General features: G+C 52.5%; 6 protein-coding genes across 6 annotated transcripts; 1 reads left to right on the forward strand and 5 right to left on the reverse strand.

The window, feature by feature from the left end:
* Positions 1–469: 469 nt before the first annotated feature.
* On the reverse strand, positions 470–1,336 carry PV08_02631 (uncharacterized protein; the record flags this gene model as incomplete). The annotated part of the gene is made up of 4 exons (XM_016376989.1): positions 470–661; positions 708–795; positions 920–1,182; positions 1,265–1,336. The coding sequence occupies 4 exons, from the start codon at positions 1,334–1,336 to the stop codon at positions 470–472; spliced, it is 615 nt and encodes a 204-aa protein (XP_016238559.1).
* A 643-nt stretch (positions 1,337–1,979) lies between these two features.
* On the reverse strand, positions 1,980–3,581 carry PV08_02632 (uncharacterized protein; the record flags this gene model as incomplete). The annotated part of the gene is made up of 5 exons (XM_016376990.1): positions 1,980–2,073; positions 2,139–2,732; positions 2,780–3,119; positions 3,187–3,237; positions 3,290–3,581. 5 exons carry the CDS (start codon positions 3,579–3,581, stop codon positions 1,980–1,982), a joined length of 1,371 nt encoding a protein of 456 aa, XP_016238560.1.
* A 799-nt stretch (positions 3,582–4,380) lies between these two features.
* Positions 4,381–5,817, reverse strand: PV08_02633 (uncharacterized protein; the record flags this gene model as incomplete). Its single annotated transcript, XM_016376991.1, has 1 exon — positions 4,381–5,817. The coding sequence occupies one exon, from the start codon at positions 5,815–5,817 to the stop codon at positions 4,381–4,383; it is 1,437 nt and encodes a 478-aa protein (XP_016238561.1).
* Positions 5,818–6,451: 634 nt separating this feature from the next.
* PV08_02634 (uncharacterized protein) lies at positions 6,452–8,134 on the reverse strand (the record flags this gene model as incomplete). The annotated part of the gene is made up of 1 exon (XM_016376992.1): positions 6,452–8,134. One exon carries the CDS (start codon positions 8,132–8,134, stop codon positions 6,452–6,454), a length of 1,683 nt encoding a protein of 560 aa, XP_016238562.1.
* A 631-nt stretch (positions 8,135–8,765) lies between these two features.
* PV08_02635 (uncharacterized protein) lies at positions 8,766–10,997 on the forward strand (the record flags this gene model as incomplete). Its single annotated transcript, XM_016376993.1, has 1 exon — positions 8,766–10,997. One exon carries the CDS (start codon positions 8,766–8,768, stop codon positions 10,995–10,997), a length of 2,232 nt encoding a protein of 743 aa, XP_016238563.1.
* Positions 10,998–13,652: 2,655 nt separating this feature from the next.
* On the reverse strand, positions 13,653–15,205 carry PV08_02636 (uncharacterized protein; the record flags this gene model as incomplete). Its single annotated transcript, XM_016376994.1, has 2 exons — positions 13,653–14,787; positions 14,874–15,205. 2 exons carry the CDS (start codon positions 15,203–15,205, stop codon positions 13,653–13,655), a joined length of 1,467 nt encoding a protein of 488 aa, XP_016238564.1.
* Between the last annotated feature and the right edge of the window lie 41 nt (positions 15,206–15,246).

Below are 15,246 nucleotides of genomic sequence, written 5' to 3' on the forward strand. Positions count from 1 at the left end.
CCCTGAAAATATCATACGGCTACACTACAAAGTCCTTCGTGCCTGCGGCCGAGGTGTCTCTTGGGCTACCAAAGCCATTACTACTACCTGGGCCCCGAACAATTCGCACTAACATTACACCAGATCCAAAGAGGCTGTGTGCTTGATAATATTATCATTGTGGTAGATTCGCACGTCGACCACAATGTTACTCTGTGATGCCCCATTTTTGCCTGCTTTGAAAGCCACTTTTCAGTGTCCGCATTCCTAGTTCTCTCGAAGCCTGAGACCACGAGGGGAAACCTTTCCTGTATCAGAACAACCAGCAATGTCGCTCGAAGGTGCCGTAGCCAGTCTGTCATCAGAACAACAACTAGCTCGAGGCAGTTCGGTCTCAATTGTACTCCCTGCACGGCGATTCTCTCAAGCCCATTGCTGTCACGTGCCCGTGGAAGACAGTATCAAGCGGTCGGTGTCGTTTCGTCTGCCCTCAATAAGGAGCATAGCCTCGACCACGACCTCGGAAACCACCTCGTGGACCGCCTCTTGGACCTCCGTAGCCAGCGCCGCCGCCAAAGCCGCCACGGCCCCCAAAGCCTCCACGACCACCGCCTCCACGCGCACCGCCACCTCTCCCTCGACCGCGCCCCATACCAGGCAAGTTCGTACGTTTTGGCACGACCTAGCATCGAGTCAGGGCATGATGGTGCATTCTTGAATCGACTCACCTTTAGGTTGCGTCCGCGAAAGACGCTCTCGTTCAACACCAATGCCTGCGACACTAATGCAGCATCTGAGAATTCCACATATGCATACCTGCGCGAGTTCCATTAGCGATCCAGCTCTTGCCAGGTAGCAATAAATGATTTTAAAGGTTTTCAAATAGCATCCAGCTCTTTAACAAGCCTCGTGCAGAACAGTGTTTGGATTTTAAACCCACCCCTTGGGATGACCGGTGAACTTGTCCAGCAGTATCGTCACCCGGTTTATTGTGCCCGGTCCACTTGCAAAGTGTGCCTGGATCTCTTCAGGTGTAGCGCTGTAGTCGACGTTGCCTACAAAGATGCTCCGCGCGTCGACATCTTCTCGGTCTTCGCGAGGGCCGCTTTCGGACTGTGTCTCGAGTTGGCTCTGCATCTCTCGTAACTTTGCCGCTTCAGATTCCATCTCAGCCACGCGCCGCTTCATGGCCGCGATCTCTTCCTGCAAGTGTGGTGTCAGCCCAGATCCCGTAGGACGCAGGTGCGGAAGTTTGCAGCATATCCGCGGTGGATTCCGTTCTTACTTCTTCTTCCTCTTCACCGCCATCGCCGTGAGGTTCACTATGCTCATCCTTGACATCGTATTCGTCAGGCATCTTGAGTGTAAGGGTATGGAAGGTTGGAGAGAGTAAAGTCGCGTCGCAGCTTGCAGATGAGCTGGGCAGTGTCCGAAAGAAATCCTCGAATGAGACTTGAGGGCGGCTATCGTCAGGACGAGACGGGGTGACGCTTCGAGATGAGTGATAGAGAGGGAAGGATGCGACAGAAGGGAGATCCTCACTTATGGTGCTTGTCTGCGAGGGATGGTCGAGGTCAAGATGAGCCGCAAACAGCCTCAAGTTCTTACTCGACCAAGTCACGTAGTGCAGCCTAGTGAGCCCAACTACGTTAGTGACTGCAAGCGGCGTGCCTGCCAAGAGTGACTGTCCCCAGCTTCAGCCGTGGACAACAATACGAGGCTTCTTTGTCTGCACTCAACATTGCCACCTTCACTCGCTACCAGGATTTCTTGACGCACGCGCAGCTGGACGGGCACCGGCGTCGAATTGTCACTGAACTATGATTTTATACCTCCACGACTAAGGTATCATCTCTTTCAAGGAATGTGCTGAGTAAAGGCTCTACGACAGTCTGATGAAAGAGATTCCATGTAAGTATTCTGGTACAACCCCTGATCTCTCGCAAAGCGACTACTACATCGTTGGGAATCTCTCTGCAGGCCGCGCCTCGATGTCGCCCTCAAGAAATCGTCCCCGAGTTGTCGGCACAGTCAAACACCTTTGAGATTAACCCGTTGTCAAAGGCATCCCTGATGGAAACAGCAACACCGTACCTGCGGATTCGACAGTCAGTTTCAAGGTCGTGTTCGTGCAATAATCAAGTACAGGGGGTACTTACGTGCCGCCAACGACCATGAACAGCCCCACAAGGACGATCATGATATGTGCCCCGTAGGACAGCTTCTGCACAGTACTTCCGCTCCTGTAGCCCTTGAAGTCGTACATCCAGAGCATGGCCGGGAATATCAAGCTGAATGGTGCAAAGCACAACGAGCCTGCAAGACCCAACAAGTAGTTGAGGATAGGCACAGCTTCGGCGATGATGAAGCCGAGAATCCCGAGGATAAGATTACTTCCAAGCCAGGTTGACCAGTGCACGACTGTGTTTGCCTGGAGATGGGATGAGTTCCGCAGGATGCGCACAAAGATCAGCTTGGCCGCAACATGCTGGTAGATACCGACACCAATGACAAGCCCCGGCAAAGCGATCCCATACGAGATCTTCTTGAAGAGGGTGCCGGCACTTCCAAAAGCCGGCGTCGCCAGCCAAATACCGCAGTAGCGATATATGACGAGCGAAAAGGTCAAGTACATGGCGCCCACCAAGATACCAGCGACGATCGCAGCCTTGCGGTAGTCACGGGGCTTCTTCATCTCCGAGATGACAGGCAAGTACATCGACGAGCCGCTTCCGCTGATGAAGATGTTGGCGCTTGCAGCATACCGGCGATGAAGCCCGGGTGTGCGATAGCCACCCACCCGAGATTAAAGTCTCCCGTCGGTGGCGCAGCAGCAGGCCGGTCTTGCTGCGTCACGGCAACCACGAAAATGAAGACCGCGATGAAGAAGGTCGTGAATCCCATCCACGTAAGCCAGCCCAGGCGCGAAAAGGTCCGCACGGAGGAGAACATGGTTATCAGCACCGCCGACACGAAGCTGAACACGACAGTGCAAGCGCCGTGTTCCGAGAGGGCGTTGAACGCAGTTGAGCAGGATACTATACCAGCGGCCGTGATCAAGACCTGCGCGACGAGGATCTGAAGCGAGACAAGCTCTTTGCCCATTCTTCCCCAGATATGCCCACACATATCAGCAAGAGCTACGAGCTGTGTTAGTAGACGAACAAATTCCGTTTTTTTTTTTGGTCCAAGATGCGTCTGACTCACTATGGCATTCGGGATGTCTGTTGCGAAAATCGCCCAGCACGACAGCAGTATCTGCGCGAGTCGTCAGCTACAACCCGACCCCGCCTCCCTCTCCAGCACTCACAGGTATTGAGCACCTCCCAACCCACAATGGACAACGCCCCGCCGACGGCCCCCAGAGTTGCGAGAGCCCCAGGGACCGCAAGAATGCTCATTGCGAACTGAATCTTCAAGAAGATGATGGCGGCGCGCTGCCAGCTCACCGTCCGAAACTTGACACCCTCATTCTCGTCGTGGAAGATCTCGCGTGCCTCGAGAATGTCCATTTTCTGCTCCGGCTCATAGTCATCAGCAGGTCGTGGTGCCTCGATAACATCCTCTGCGACCTTTCTTTCGTAGGTGCTTGGTGTCGCCATGTTCGGCAAGCTTGTCTAGTGTTTCCCTGACAATTGGTTCAGTTTCGATTAAGAACGCAAAAGGACCTCGGCCACGCTCCCAGGGGAGGAACAGATCTTTTTTAAGCTGATTTGAAAGTGCATCTTCCGCCTCGCCAACGGTACTTCCGTTCAGGTCCACTATTCATGTTATCTAGGATGATCAAACTAGACTTGGCCACAATAGGGTACTGTAGAATCTTAGTTCCAGGTCCTTATCAACCGCCTCAAGTCGAATCGAATCGAGTCGAGGTCGACGAGCGTTAGCGGTTTCTACCATACCAACCTACCTAAGTGCGGAAATAACTCTAAGAGTCGCGTTCGCCGTAAAGAGTTAAAATATACGGCAATCTAGGGCTTCCTCCGGGGGTGCGGGCCGAAGACCTAGTATGCATAGTCTCCTACTATCGAGACCTCCCGAGACCTCCAGTTCTAGCGATATCAGTGGTCCGATATACGATATGCACAATGATTAGCCCATATCTGATTTTTCACGAATGCCTTGGTGGTCGGGCCTTGTACAGAAAGCTTGGTCAATCAGATGATAGCGGGTGTAATCCGAGGTGGTTAGGAGGAGTATCTATCTCAAGGAGTACCCAGCGCGATCCGATGCCAGGATCAGCCATGCTTGTATTGTAGGAACCGAACGAACGGGATTCTAGTTAGATGGTACACCGTATCTCCCTTCCCCGGAACGGCGGACTAACGCAGTTTCCCACCAAGTCCATCGCTTGATGCGGCTAAAGACCCACGGCCACGAGGGCTTCTATTCCCAAGTCCCTCAGACTTTTGCCGTCCACGACCATTTCCAACCCAAGCACGCCCACCGGCTGAGGATGAAGGTGCCCAGACTCAACGCAAGAACCGCACACATGAACCCGACCATGATCTGGGGTCCAACCGACTCGACGAGTTCGCCGCTGATAGGCACGCAGACCAAGGTCGCCAAAGACGCGACAAAGTACATTGTGCCGTAGTACCGGCCAAAATGCTCCGCGTCGCAGAGCTGGCCGATGCAAGCCGGCGTGAGCGCCATCCAGGAGCCAGTGCCGAATCCAAACAGTGCACAAAACGCATACAGTGCCGCGAGACTACTGTGCCCGAATGGCAGCCACAGTGCCAACATCAGAACCAAAGTCGCAACGATCATGATCATGAGAGTATTGAAACGGCCAATGTAGTCCGAGACAAACCCTGGGATGATGCGGCCTGCACACGACGCGCCGTTCATCACTGCGATGATGTAGAAGCCCGTGTCGGCAGGAAACTGTCCGCCATAGTTGGCATATGTCGGCAAGATGCCCAGCGCACCGAACAGGACAATCTCGAAGCCGAACACGGTGATGGTGAAGAGGGTGAACTTCAAGTCGCCAAACAGGGTGAGGGAGATGATAGCTTCCTTCTTGGCCTGGTCCGACGGAGGCAGCCGTGGCTTCATCAGGACGTTGCTGATGAGCAGACAGCCCAGCATGACGAAGCCGATGATGCGAATTGACCACGCGTATCCGTACCGAGGAAAGGCGTTTTGAAGGATGAGCGGGAACGTGACGCCACCAAAGCTCGAGCCCGTCATGGCGATCCCGTGTGCGAACCCTCTTCGTCTCTTGAACCAGTGACTCACCACGGCCATGCTCGTCGTCACCAACATGGCGCCTGACACGCCTCCCAGCACTCCCAGGCACAGCAAGAAGTGCCAGTACCTGCTGCACTGCGCTAGCAGGAACATCATGACAACGTAAGAGATTGACCCGAACAGAGCGAGGTACCGCGGGCCATAGCGGTCGAAGATGGGGCCGACTCCGATCCCGCCACCAAGAGAGAGGTAGACGAATACAGACGGAATCCAACCAATATCGCGAGCGGTATAATCCGAAAGCTGGTGCAGCTGGAGGTACTCCTGGACCGTGCCAATGGCGACCATGAAGCCGAAGGAGCAGAACAAAGCGAGAAAAGAACTAGTTACCACGAGCCAGGCCTTCAGCCCTCCTTCTGGAAAGTCATCCAGTCCAGCAGCAGCGCCAGCAGTGGAGGACTCGAGGTCGAGGCTCTGCACATTGTCAGCTATGGGGACTCTGTTGCTTTCGGTTTCTCTGCTCGCAATGGTCTTGGGCTCGAATAATTCGCTGGTTGGGTCTCGCTGGGCATAATGGTCGACGGCGTCGTTTTGCTCGTGTCTTGTGGTAAGTAGTTGGACGACGGGGGCAGAAGTTGCATCCATGAAGTGCCAAGGGAGTCAATGACGGGCTTAGACGATACATGGACCGGGATAGAGCCGTCGTGGAAGCCTTATTATAGGATATAGATTATAGTAGTTCTTTTACCCATCGTCATCACGCCCTTCGAGAGAAGGAATGTGGAGTAGAGATGATTGACAGTTCATGGAGATGTCGGATAGAAATTTCGAGGCCTGACTAACTAGTAGCGAAGCCGCCGTATCATTTGTGCTCGTGACTCACAGTGGAGTCGACAATCGTCCTCTCGTTACACAATTCACGGGGTTGTAGACGCTGTTCTCCGCTAGCAAACACCCCGGTCAAGTTGTTACGGCTGTTTTGTTAAAGGCCGGAATAGCAAATATTGACCTGTCACATCAACATATGTCTATCGTTGAAGGTGCTGAGACAATATCTCAAACGGCCATAGCGGTTGCGGCAAACCAACTCACCACTGCTTGGCTCAGACTTGCCTTTTGGTCTTCACAGGTAGACTCGGCGGTTGTAGGTCTCACGCCAGTGGGACTGCATCCAGCACGCATCCTGCACCTAAGAAGTATCTGTGATTTGTCATCACCGCCAGGCGAGGTCGAGTTGGTTTATGCCAGAACGGGCCAAAAGGAGACATGTCCTGGTAGTTCAGGCTGCGACTGCAAGAACATCAGTTCCTTTGGTGCGGCCTTTGCCAGCATCCATCTTCGCAGTCCTTGCTCCAAACTGGATTGCTCGTTTCCTCTCTGCGGCTGCCCTTCTCAGACCCAGGCGCCACGCAGCTAGCCGTAGCAACATCTTCGCAGGTTCAAGGTCTCCGGGGGTACTAGCCAGTCCTGTTGCTTCATGATGTTTGGGCACGGGTCTGCCCCGTCGGAAACCAGCCTTCTCCCAGACAGGGAGATCGAGGGAGAACCTGACGAAATCTTCATCCAAATAGGGATATCGGATCTCTTTGCCCCAAGAGCTCATGACGCGATCATCACGACCTAGATTGCGAGACCCAATCCGGTTGAAGTCCATCTCAAGCTCGTCTGCTAGTCCTTGAAATCCTTCCCGCGAGAAGGCAGCAGCATGCCGAGAGTAGCCTGCATACAGTTCATCTGCGCCTAGGCCGGAGATCAAAACGCGCGCGGTTGACAAATAGGGGATTGGTTCTGAGCAAACATTGGAATAGACTTCCAACAGCTCCCCTTGGCCGCGTGCAGCGAAGTACAGTGCCATCGCAATCGACAAGTCCATCTCGGTGTTATGGGGATACATGAGTCGGATAATTATAGGCTTGTGTGCGACTGCTTCAGTGTAGGGAACGTTAATAGCCACAAATCTCCACTTTCTCTGCGGACATACTTCACAGATTTCCGTGAAGCTCGATCTGCCGGTGACTCGGTCGGGGCATTGCTCATATGCAGAAGCTTGAATGCGCCCCTTTGCGGCGAGCGAACGTGGATTTTCAAAAGCGACATTGAGCAGGTCAACAACTTCATCTGACGGGAGAATCTCGTGGATTATACGAGCCAGAAGAGTACAGTCAAGCCCTCCAGAGAATAGTATGGCAACCTTTGCTGCGTCGGCGGTCATCTGTGGATGGGAATGGTCCCTGATGTCAACAGACCTAAGCATGAGCGATTCGCGAAGATGTACCAGAAGGCCATCAACGCTCTCGTGAGATGGAAGGGCTGCTATCTCTGAGTCAGGCAGGCCTTTGTTGATGGGATACAGTTCTGATGCCCACGGCAGTTTCCCCTGTAATATGCTTCCTTCTTGGAATTGGAAAAAGTGTATCGTATTCGTTGAAACTTCAGATGGTGCTGTAGCTGTGCCCGAAGGATTCGGACTGGTACTAGCTAGTGTCAGTGAACCATAGTCTCTTTGATTGATAAGGAGAGATCGACGTCCCAGCCTGTCGCGACCATAGTACACAGTGGCGGTGGGAGCATCGTAAAAGATAAATGCGAACGGACCAGCTATGTGGGAAAGGACTTGAGCGATGCGATGTTGACGGTCGTGTGGATGGGCTAGAGAGATTTGGAGGAGACGCCAAATGTAGGCCGAGTCATTACCCTCCACTGGCACTCCGTCTGATTTCCAGGCCTCACCATTCCAGCAAAGGACAGAGCGAGACACAGGGTCATGAAGAGGTTGCTCCTGGATATTCTGTCCACGCAGTGCCAACACGGATGAGATAAAGGTTAGGTGCAGCTTCTCGTCATTGTCGGTGGTCTGGAAGACTTTATAACTGTCCGGGCCTCGAGCGTGGAGGGCATCTACAGTTGGTTGATCGGGTAAGATATGTCGATCTTTGGCCACAGAGAAGTAGATGCCGCACATGAGGTACCACCTATCCCTCGAGATGGGCGCGCAGGGGAGGTGTGTTTGGCGGCCCTGATATCAGTAACGAGGACGCGAGTTGCAGTATGAAGCCGAGATCGATTCGAGTTTAGAGGAAGCAAAAATGAAGCCAAGAGATATGCCAGTGTGGCCAATAAGGTCGGTCGTGGTTGGTTGTGATGGCCTTGTGGCGGCCACTGATTACCGCGATTTAGCAGCCCCCAGCACAGCCTAATGGGGCCAAGTGCCGCCTAAACCGAAACCTCTAAACGTCGTCATCTGGACTTCAATGGGCGGCCTCACTAGCCGCGTTGCATCTTTAAATCCCAGAATCCTGAATTAATGCACGGCGGTTCCTGAACCACTATCGAAACATTTGCGGCTTCATCATCCCACGAGTGTCGACCCGTTAGAACTATCATCTCTATGAAGCACGCATAATCACACACCTACGTCGCGTAAGACACATATCGACTTGAAAACCACGTCTTACGGTTGGGGACATGCGATCATAACAAACAGGTCACTGTGCGGCCGCTGGCTGGGACTACCTCAAATGAGACGGCTCTTCGACATCCCGTCTACAGTTCTATGATTAGATCTGTTCATGTCTTCGCTCGATCATGCCAGGATGGATCAGCCTCAAGCAAATGAACATTCGCCTAATGCGGAGGACTTCACAGACCTTGAAGCCGAAGAGAAGGCCCCTGCCACGGTCGAGTTGATAGCCCACGATGTCTCGAATGATAGAGGCAAAGAGGACGACACAGATCCTTCTCAGAAGCTTCAAGGCCTTCATATCGGCGACAGTGCGCCCGGTACCGCCGACACTTCCCAGCTGCAGAAGCCCCTCCCTTCGACGCCGCCTTTTCTTCCTCAACCAGTAGCTACAGCCTCAGAGCCCTACCGAGACCCGACACCCAAGACTCCCACAATATCGAGACATCCTTCTACAAAGGCACCGGAGGTTAGCTATAATGAGAAACACTCGGGCTATATTCAAGATCCTCCAACTGGTGGTGCCAGCGCTGCAGGAGAGAAACCCGGGCAAGATAACGATGCCGAGTCAGCTTCAGAAATCCAGAGTATCATGGATCAATTCGATGATGCCACTTTGGCGCCATCAAAGGAAGACATAATGTCTCCCAGGCACGAAATGACGGGGCCGATACTAGGAATGGGTTCTCACTTTCCGCCCCGGAGGCCTAGTCTGGACCATATTCGATCAAGAGACATGGACCTGATAGCATCATCACCAGTCGCAGCTAATTCAGAGAAGCCTCTGCCTTCTCCTCCGTCAGATTCTGCAGAGAACGAAAAGGAAGCATTGAGAAGCCCCTCGCTGAAAGGGGCCGCCTCGACGAGTTCTTTACTACAACAGCCACCACCTCCTGAACCAGAGCCAGAATTACCATTTGATTTTCATCGGTTTTTGGAACAACTTCGACATAAATCTGCAGACCCAGTAGCGAAGTTCCTGCGTTCGTTCCTGACCGAGTTTGGCAAGAAGCAATGGATGGTGCACGAACAAGTCAAGATCATAGGCGATTTCCTGGCCTTCATCACGAACAAGATGGCTATCTGTGATGTTTGGCGTGAAGTCTCTGACAACGAATTTGACAACGCCAAAGAAGGCATGGAGAAGCTCGTCATGAACAGGCTTTACTCACAAACATTCTCACCAGCAATCCCTCCGCCTCCATCACTACCTGCCCGGTCGCGATCAAGGGGTCGGCGGAAAGAGCAAGAGAAGAGCCTGGGTGTAGGTAGACGTGGTCAACATCAAGAAGACGTCGAACGCGATGAAATCTTGGCCCAAAAGATACGCATTTACAGCTGGATTCGTGAGGAGCATCTGGACCTAGCCCCTGTTGGTCCGAACGGAGAGAGATTCTTGAGATTGGCCCAGCAAGAATTGCTCAAGATGAAAGGCTATCGAGCGCCAAGGGACAAGGTCATTTGCATCCTGAACTGCTGCAAGGTGATATTTGGTCTGCTCAAGAACGCAAAGAGCTCAGACACGTCGGCCGACTCTTTTGTGCCGCTGCTGATCTACGTCGTGCTGCAAGCGAATCCTGAAAACCTGGTGTCGAACGTTCAGTATATCCTACGGTTCCGGAACCAGGACAAACTCGGCGGCGAGGCAGGGTATTACCTCTCATCCTTATCCGGGGCGATTCAGTTCATTGAGAACCTGGATCGCACAACTCTGACTGTCAGTGACGAGGACTTTGAACGGAACGTCGAGCTTGCAGTGTCGGAAATTGCCGCCCAAAACCGTGAAGCCGAGGCGATGAGCCCTCGTGCGTTGTATCGAGAGAAATCCAGCATTGCCGAGCCAGAACTGACCCCAAGAAACTCGATGGACGTCACGTCGAGCAGTCCTATACGGAGAGATCCCAGACGCATGAACAGTAGTTCCGAAGGTGGTGGTGAAGAAGGAGTATCTAGCATTCTACGATCTATCCAGAAGCCTCTCTCCACGATTGGTCGGATATTCTCGGACCAAGATACCTCACAGGAGCCGAGTGCAGCTCCGAGTCCCACTCCACAGCAGCAGCAGCAGCAGCAGCAGCAGCAGCAGCAAGGAGCTCATCTGAGTCCATCAGTGTTCCAACAGGTCAGTGCTGATGGCAGCAGAATGCCTCCTTACGACGCGCAAGAAGCAGCCGCGAGACAGGCAAGTGCAGAGGCAGCGGAAGCACGACGAATCCAACGTCAGGAGCATAGGACTGTCGTTGAGACGTTGTGTGGCATGTTTCCAAACCTCGACAAGGAGGTTATTGACGATGTCGTCCGGCAGAAGGAAGGTCGAGTCGGTCTTGCAGTTGATGCTTGTTTGGCTTTGACTGCTGGAAGTTAGAACGGTCTCCTCTTCGTTTCTTCTTTTCCTTTGTTAGACAGAGAGATAAAGAGAGAATATATACAATAATACTAATAATTCGTTTTTGTTATTGCTTATACGGATATGTACTAGGTAGTATAGTGTTGATCCCCGGCCCTTCTTTCATGGGTTTACAGAGCATTCATTCTGAGGACAGGAGAGGCATATAGACCAGCTAGGGATACGGGACAGATATTGCACAGTGTAGTAGAGTAGAGTATTAGTATGGCATTCTAGTAAGATTCTTGCAAATAGAGGAGGTAGTGTTCAACTATAAGATACCTAGGTGCCTGAAGTCGGTATGTGTGGACCTTTTGACCAACACCATGTACAGTTCATTGTTACCTTTAGGTAGGCAGTTGATCACCTCCAGTACCTCACCTAAGAGGTAAAGTTGCTTTCTCATTCGTTACCTCGTTCCTCTCCTCCGTGTCCAGGGCGAACTTTCTGTTAACCTACCTAGGTATTAGGTATGTAAGGCAGTCAGGCAGAGGGTCAGGGTCAGGGTCAGTATCGGAAGACTTCACTACGTTATGCCATGCTATGTCATGCTCTGTCACGCAACGTCCTGTTATGCCGCCTTTGCTTTTGTCCTGTGTCATGTCATGCCATGCTCAATCAATCGATCACTCTTACGCTTTGTGGGAAAAGGGGGTTGTCCCCATGGTCGGGAAATACGCGAAAATCAAGAAACACCCTCTATTCCGATCTGTAGATTGTGCTGCACGTCAGCTGGTGAGGAGCCAAAAAAAGTTCATTCAGCTTTCGGTCAAGTTCCTCCGACTTTTCCGGATCGGAAATACAAAAAGATTTCACGATTCTTCACCCGCCGGCAAATCCGATGCCGGTCCAACAACAATCTCACACTAGTTACTACTGGACGAGTACAATACGTATGCCAGAATTCTGTTCCCGACTGTACTGGGGTACTCCGTACTATGTTTTACAGTCATGGTTATTATCCCAGTAGTCTATTGTCACCACATGAGAAAACGTTACACTAACTGTACAGACTGGGTCCCTCCCGTAGGTACTATACATTGGTACCTAGGTAGCTGAGGTACATAGGAAGACCTCTCTTTCTCCGTGTACGCGGATCGTGAAATGCTACCTACCTAATCGTGAGATGGTACAAGGGATGAGAAAACCGAAAGTCTTTACTACGAGTTACTCGTACATAAGGAGTCTGTAGCACCGTACCTCCTCATCTATTATCTGTGGTACCAAACAGTACTCCGTACTGTTGTCGTGCATAGGTAGGTAGGTTACTGTAGGTAGGTAAGGTACTGTAGGTAGGCACTGTGGGTAGGCAGGTAAGTAGGCAAAGGGAACAAGGCTGGCGATCGGAACTTGGTGGGATTGGAAGAAAGTCGAGAGGACGGACTTTCCATTACACCGGGGCCACGATTGAGGGTTTCCCGACCACGGTATCCCGTATCCCGTGTGTCTCACGGCACGGCCTTTTCACCGAACGCGCTGCTTTTTCGGAACCCCCCCTGAAGGGTACTAGGCCGGCCCGTATGGGCGGACCATCATACAACACAACTTGCATGTGTGACTCGCAACAATTTACTGGGGTCGCGGCAGGCCTGGGGCACGGGCGATCTCTCTCCCTTGATCAAATCAAGACAAGAGGAACTAATTTTGTTGCCCACAACTCTACAGTCTGTCACTGTACAGTAATAAATATGGCTCATTTTGACACTAAAGCCACATACAGTACTAGGTACTGTAGCTCATTGCACCAAGCTACAGGTAGACCCTTGCGTTCGGGGTCTCACTTTGTCTCAAGATGCCCGCAAAACTAATTCCGGTGCAATCCATGTGCATCCCAACGTGATCCCTGCTGATTAATTGTACTCGTACTCTACTGCAAGTGTTTCCCGTTTGTTTGCAAAGCAACGGGTCACAAGAACAAGCCCCGTTTGGCAGCCCGTAGACGTTTTTTCCTTCTGGACGAATTTGTTGGGTGAGGTGGCAGACCTCGTTCCTATTCGATGGTGGTAGCCGCGGGTAAACCAGCATCGGCCGGTGGACTCACTTAATTGTATTACTTTCCAATCGTTCCCGTGGACTGGCGTCGTTTTGGAAAAGGCCGATCGAAGCTGCTTATCATGATGCAAGTTGCCAACGAGGCTGGGTGCTAATTATTGGCAGTCATCGGATCCGAGCACGAGGCAGTGCGCCAAGTGTGGTCTCAACCCGATCACTGGGCTCACGGTGGGTGTTGAGCAACAGCCAACAGCTGGCCGTGGGACAAGGATTGGGGTCCCCGCCGGATTCTAGGCGATGCCTGTGGGCCAACGAAAGAGTCTCTGGCATATGAGAAGATTCTCATCGAAGCGACATACCATGAGATAATTCTCTCTGCTGGCGGTGTGCTGTTGTTATGTATACTCCAGATTTTGGTTGTCGAATCCTGGGACGCACTGACATATTGTCCTCGTTCATATGGAATCAGCTCTGGGTCCATCAGTAGTAGTATCTCGTAGTTTTTTCAATGTTTTTTGTGCATTTGGATTATATGCATATAGTAGCTATAAGTCCACGTATTTCGTTGTTTGTACATTTTGAAAAACAACTTCGTCAAAACAGACATGATCGCTTTTTTCCTCAGGCGGGAACGACCCAAAATCAAATTGCCAACGGTGAAACTTCGTCGGCTGCCTGCTCCAAGTCAAAAAAGTCGTCAACGCTAAGCGCCGTGTGCACAGGCATGACAATCCCAGCAGGAGAGCTGTCCTCTGCCTCGTTCTCTTCGGCGGCTGGACTGAGACCAGACGAATGTACATCATCCTCCCGCCCGTCATTCGTCGTGGCAGCGTACTCGAAGCCTGCAAAACGAGCCTCTACCGCGCACGACGGGCCAAACATGGCCTCGAATGCGTCGTTTCCACCGCTGAAAAAGCTCGCAGGGTCCTCTTCCTCGTCTACTAACGGCATCTTCCGTTTCTCGCCAGGTGCAGACGTGAGCATATCGGTGACGGCAGGTGACAGATTGAGAAGGTCGTTCATGAACCCCCGCTCGTGCTCGGTCAATCGTAGACCATTGATCACGATGCCGTGTTGGCCAGCGGATGAAGGTGGTGTTGCGCAGGGCTCCCCCGAAGATTGTGGAGAGGATGCGTCTGTCGTCAGGGATCCAGGCGACGAGATACTATCCTCGTTGTCGTGGCGGGCGGTTATTGAACGTCTTGGCTCATCAGCTTTGGTATCGCTGCTTGGACTACCAGGTAGTGAATATCTAGGCCGGTCCCTGGGATGAAGATTGTGAAGATAGGCGAGCATGAGATCGGGTGCGATGAAGGCGGGAAGACAGGACTTCTGGGTCGATGTCGAGTTGTTACTAGTGGAGCTTGCTGACGGTGCTGGTGAGGTCCGAGGAATGCACTCAGAATTGGATCTCTTGATCTGTGTTGGTTGTGTGGTGAATCTGGGTTTGACACTGTGCTGGGTCGGCATCGAAAGTCGGTGGTACCTGGGGTCCGGAGTCGCAGAGCTGCGGTATTGCCTTCTAGGCGCTGGCACCGCCCAGGTCTCTTGTTGCCTTGCACCATCGTCGAGTTTTCTCCTCTTGTAAGCATTCTCAGGCCACTTGTTCCCGAGTGCCTCCAGCTGCTCCACGGGAAACAGACGCTCCAAGATCGACGCCATGATACTCTGGGGCTCTTTGCTGTACGTGGTACCTAAAAGAGTGCTGGGATGTATAGTGGCAACGTACAATCGAGACCGAGAGCACCAGGTGTCGGGATATGTACACTGAGAGCAGCTAAGAAGAAAGTAGAAATAGGCATGTGGAGGGGACGGAAGGGGGTTTATAGTGACTGAGGAAACAAACAAGTCATAACAACCTACTGTTTTCCGGGGTCCTCAGCGGAGTCAAGGAATTGCTCACCCAGATATTGTACTGTATGCGTGTTACGGCCGGTGCAAGGAGAAGCACATGGGATGATTCCCGGGCCCACGTCAGCCTCCAGAAAAGCCAGCCCGTGCTGCGGCGCGGTCATCGGATCTGGGGAGATTTTGCACTGACCGGATTCGTGGGCTGGTGTGTAGACGACAGAGTTGATACTGTAAGAAGCAACGGGTCCTAGCGCGTGTCTTCTGACGAATAGCACCGTGACCAGGGCTAAGATTGCAGACGAACGCCATGGCGGAGTTGCGTCGGGGGCGCTTCCCAAGACCATGGAGTCTCCGTAACTCTCCGGACGCCCACACTCGCAATCCT

The sequence above is a fragment of the Exophiala spinifera genome (genome assembly GCF_000836115.1).
Source record: "Exophiala spinifera strain CBS 89968 unplaced genomic scaffold supercont1.2, whole genome shotgun sequence".
Lineage (NCBI taxonomy): Eukaryota > Fungi > Ascomycota > Eurotiomycetes > Chaetothyriales > Herpotrichiellaceae > Exophiala > Exophiala spinifera.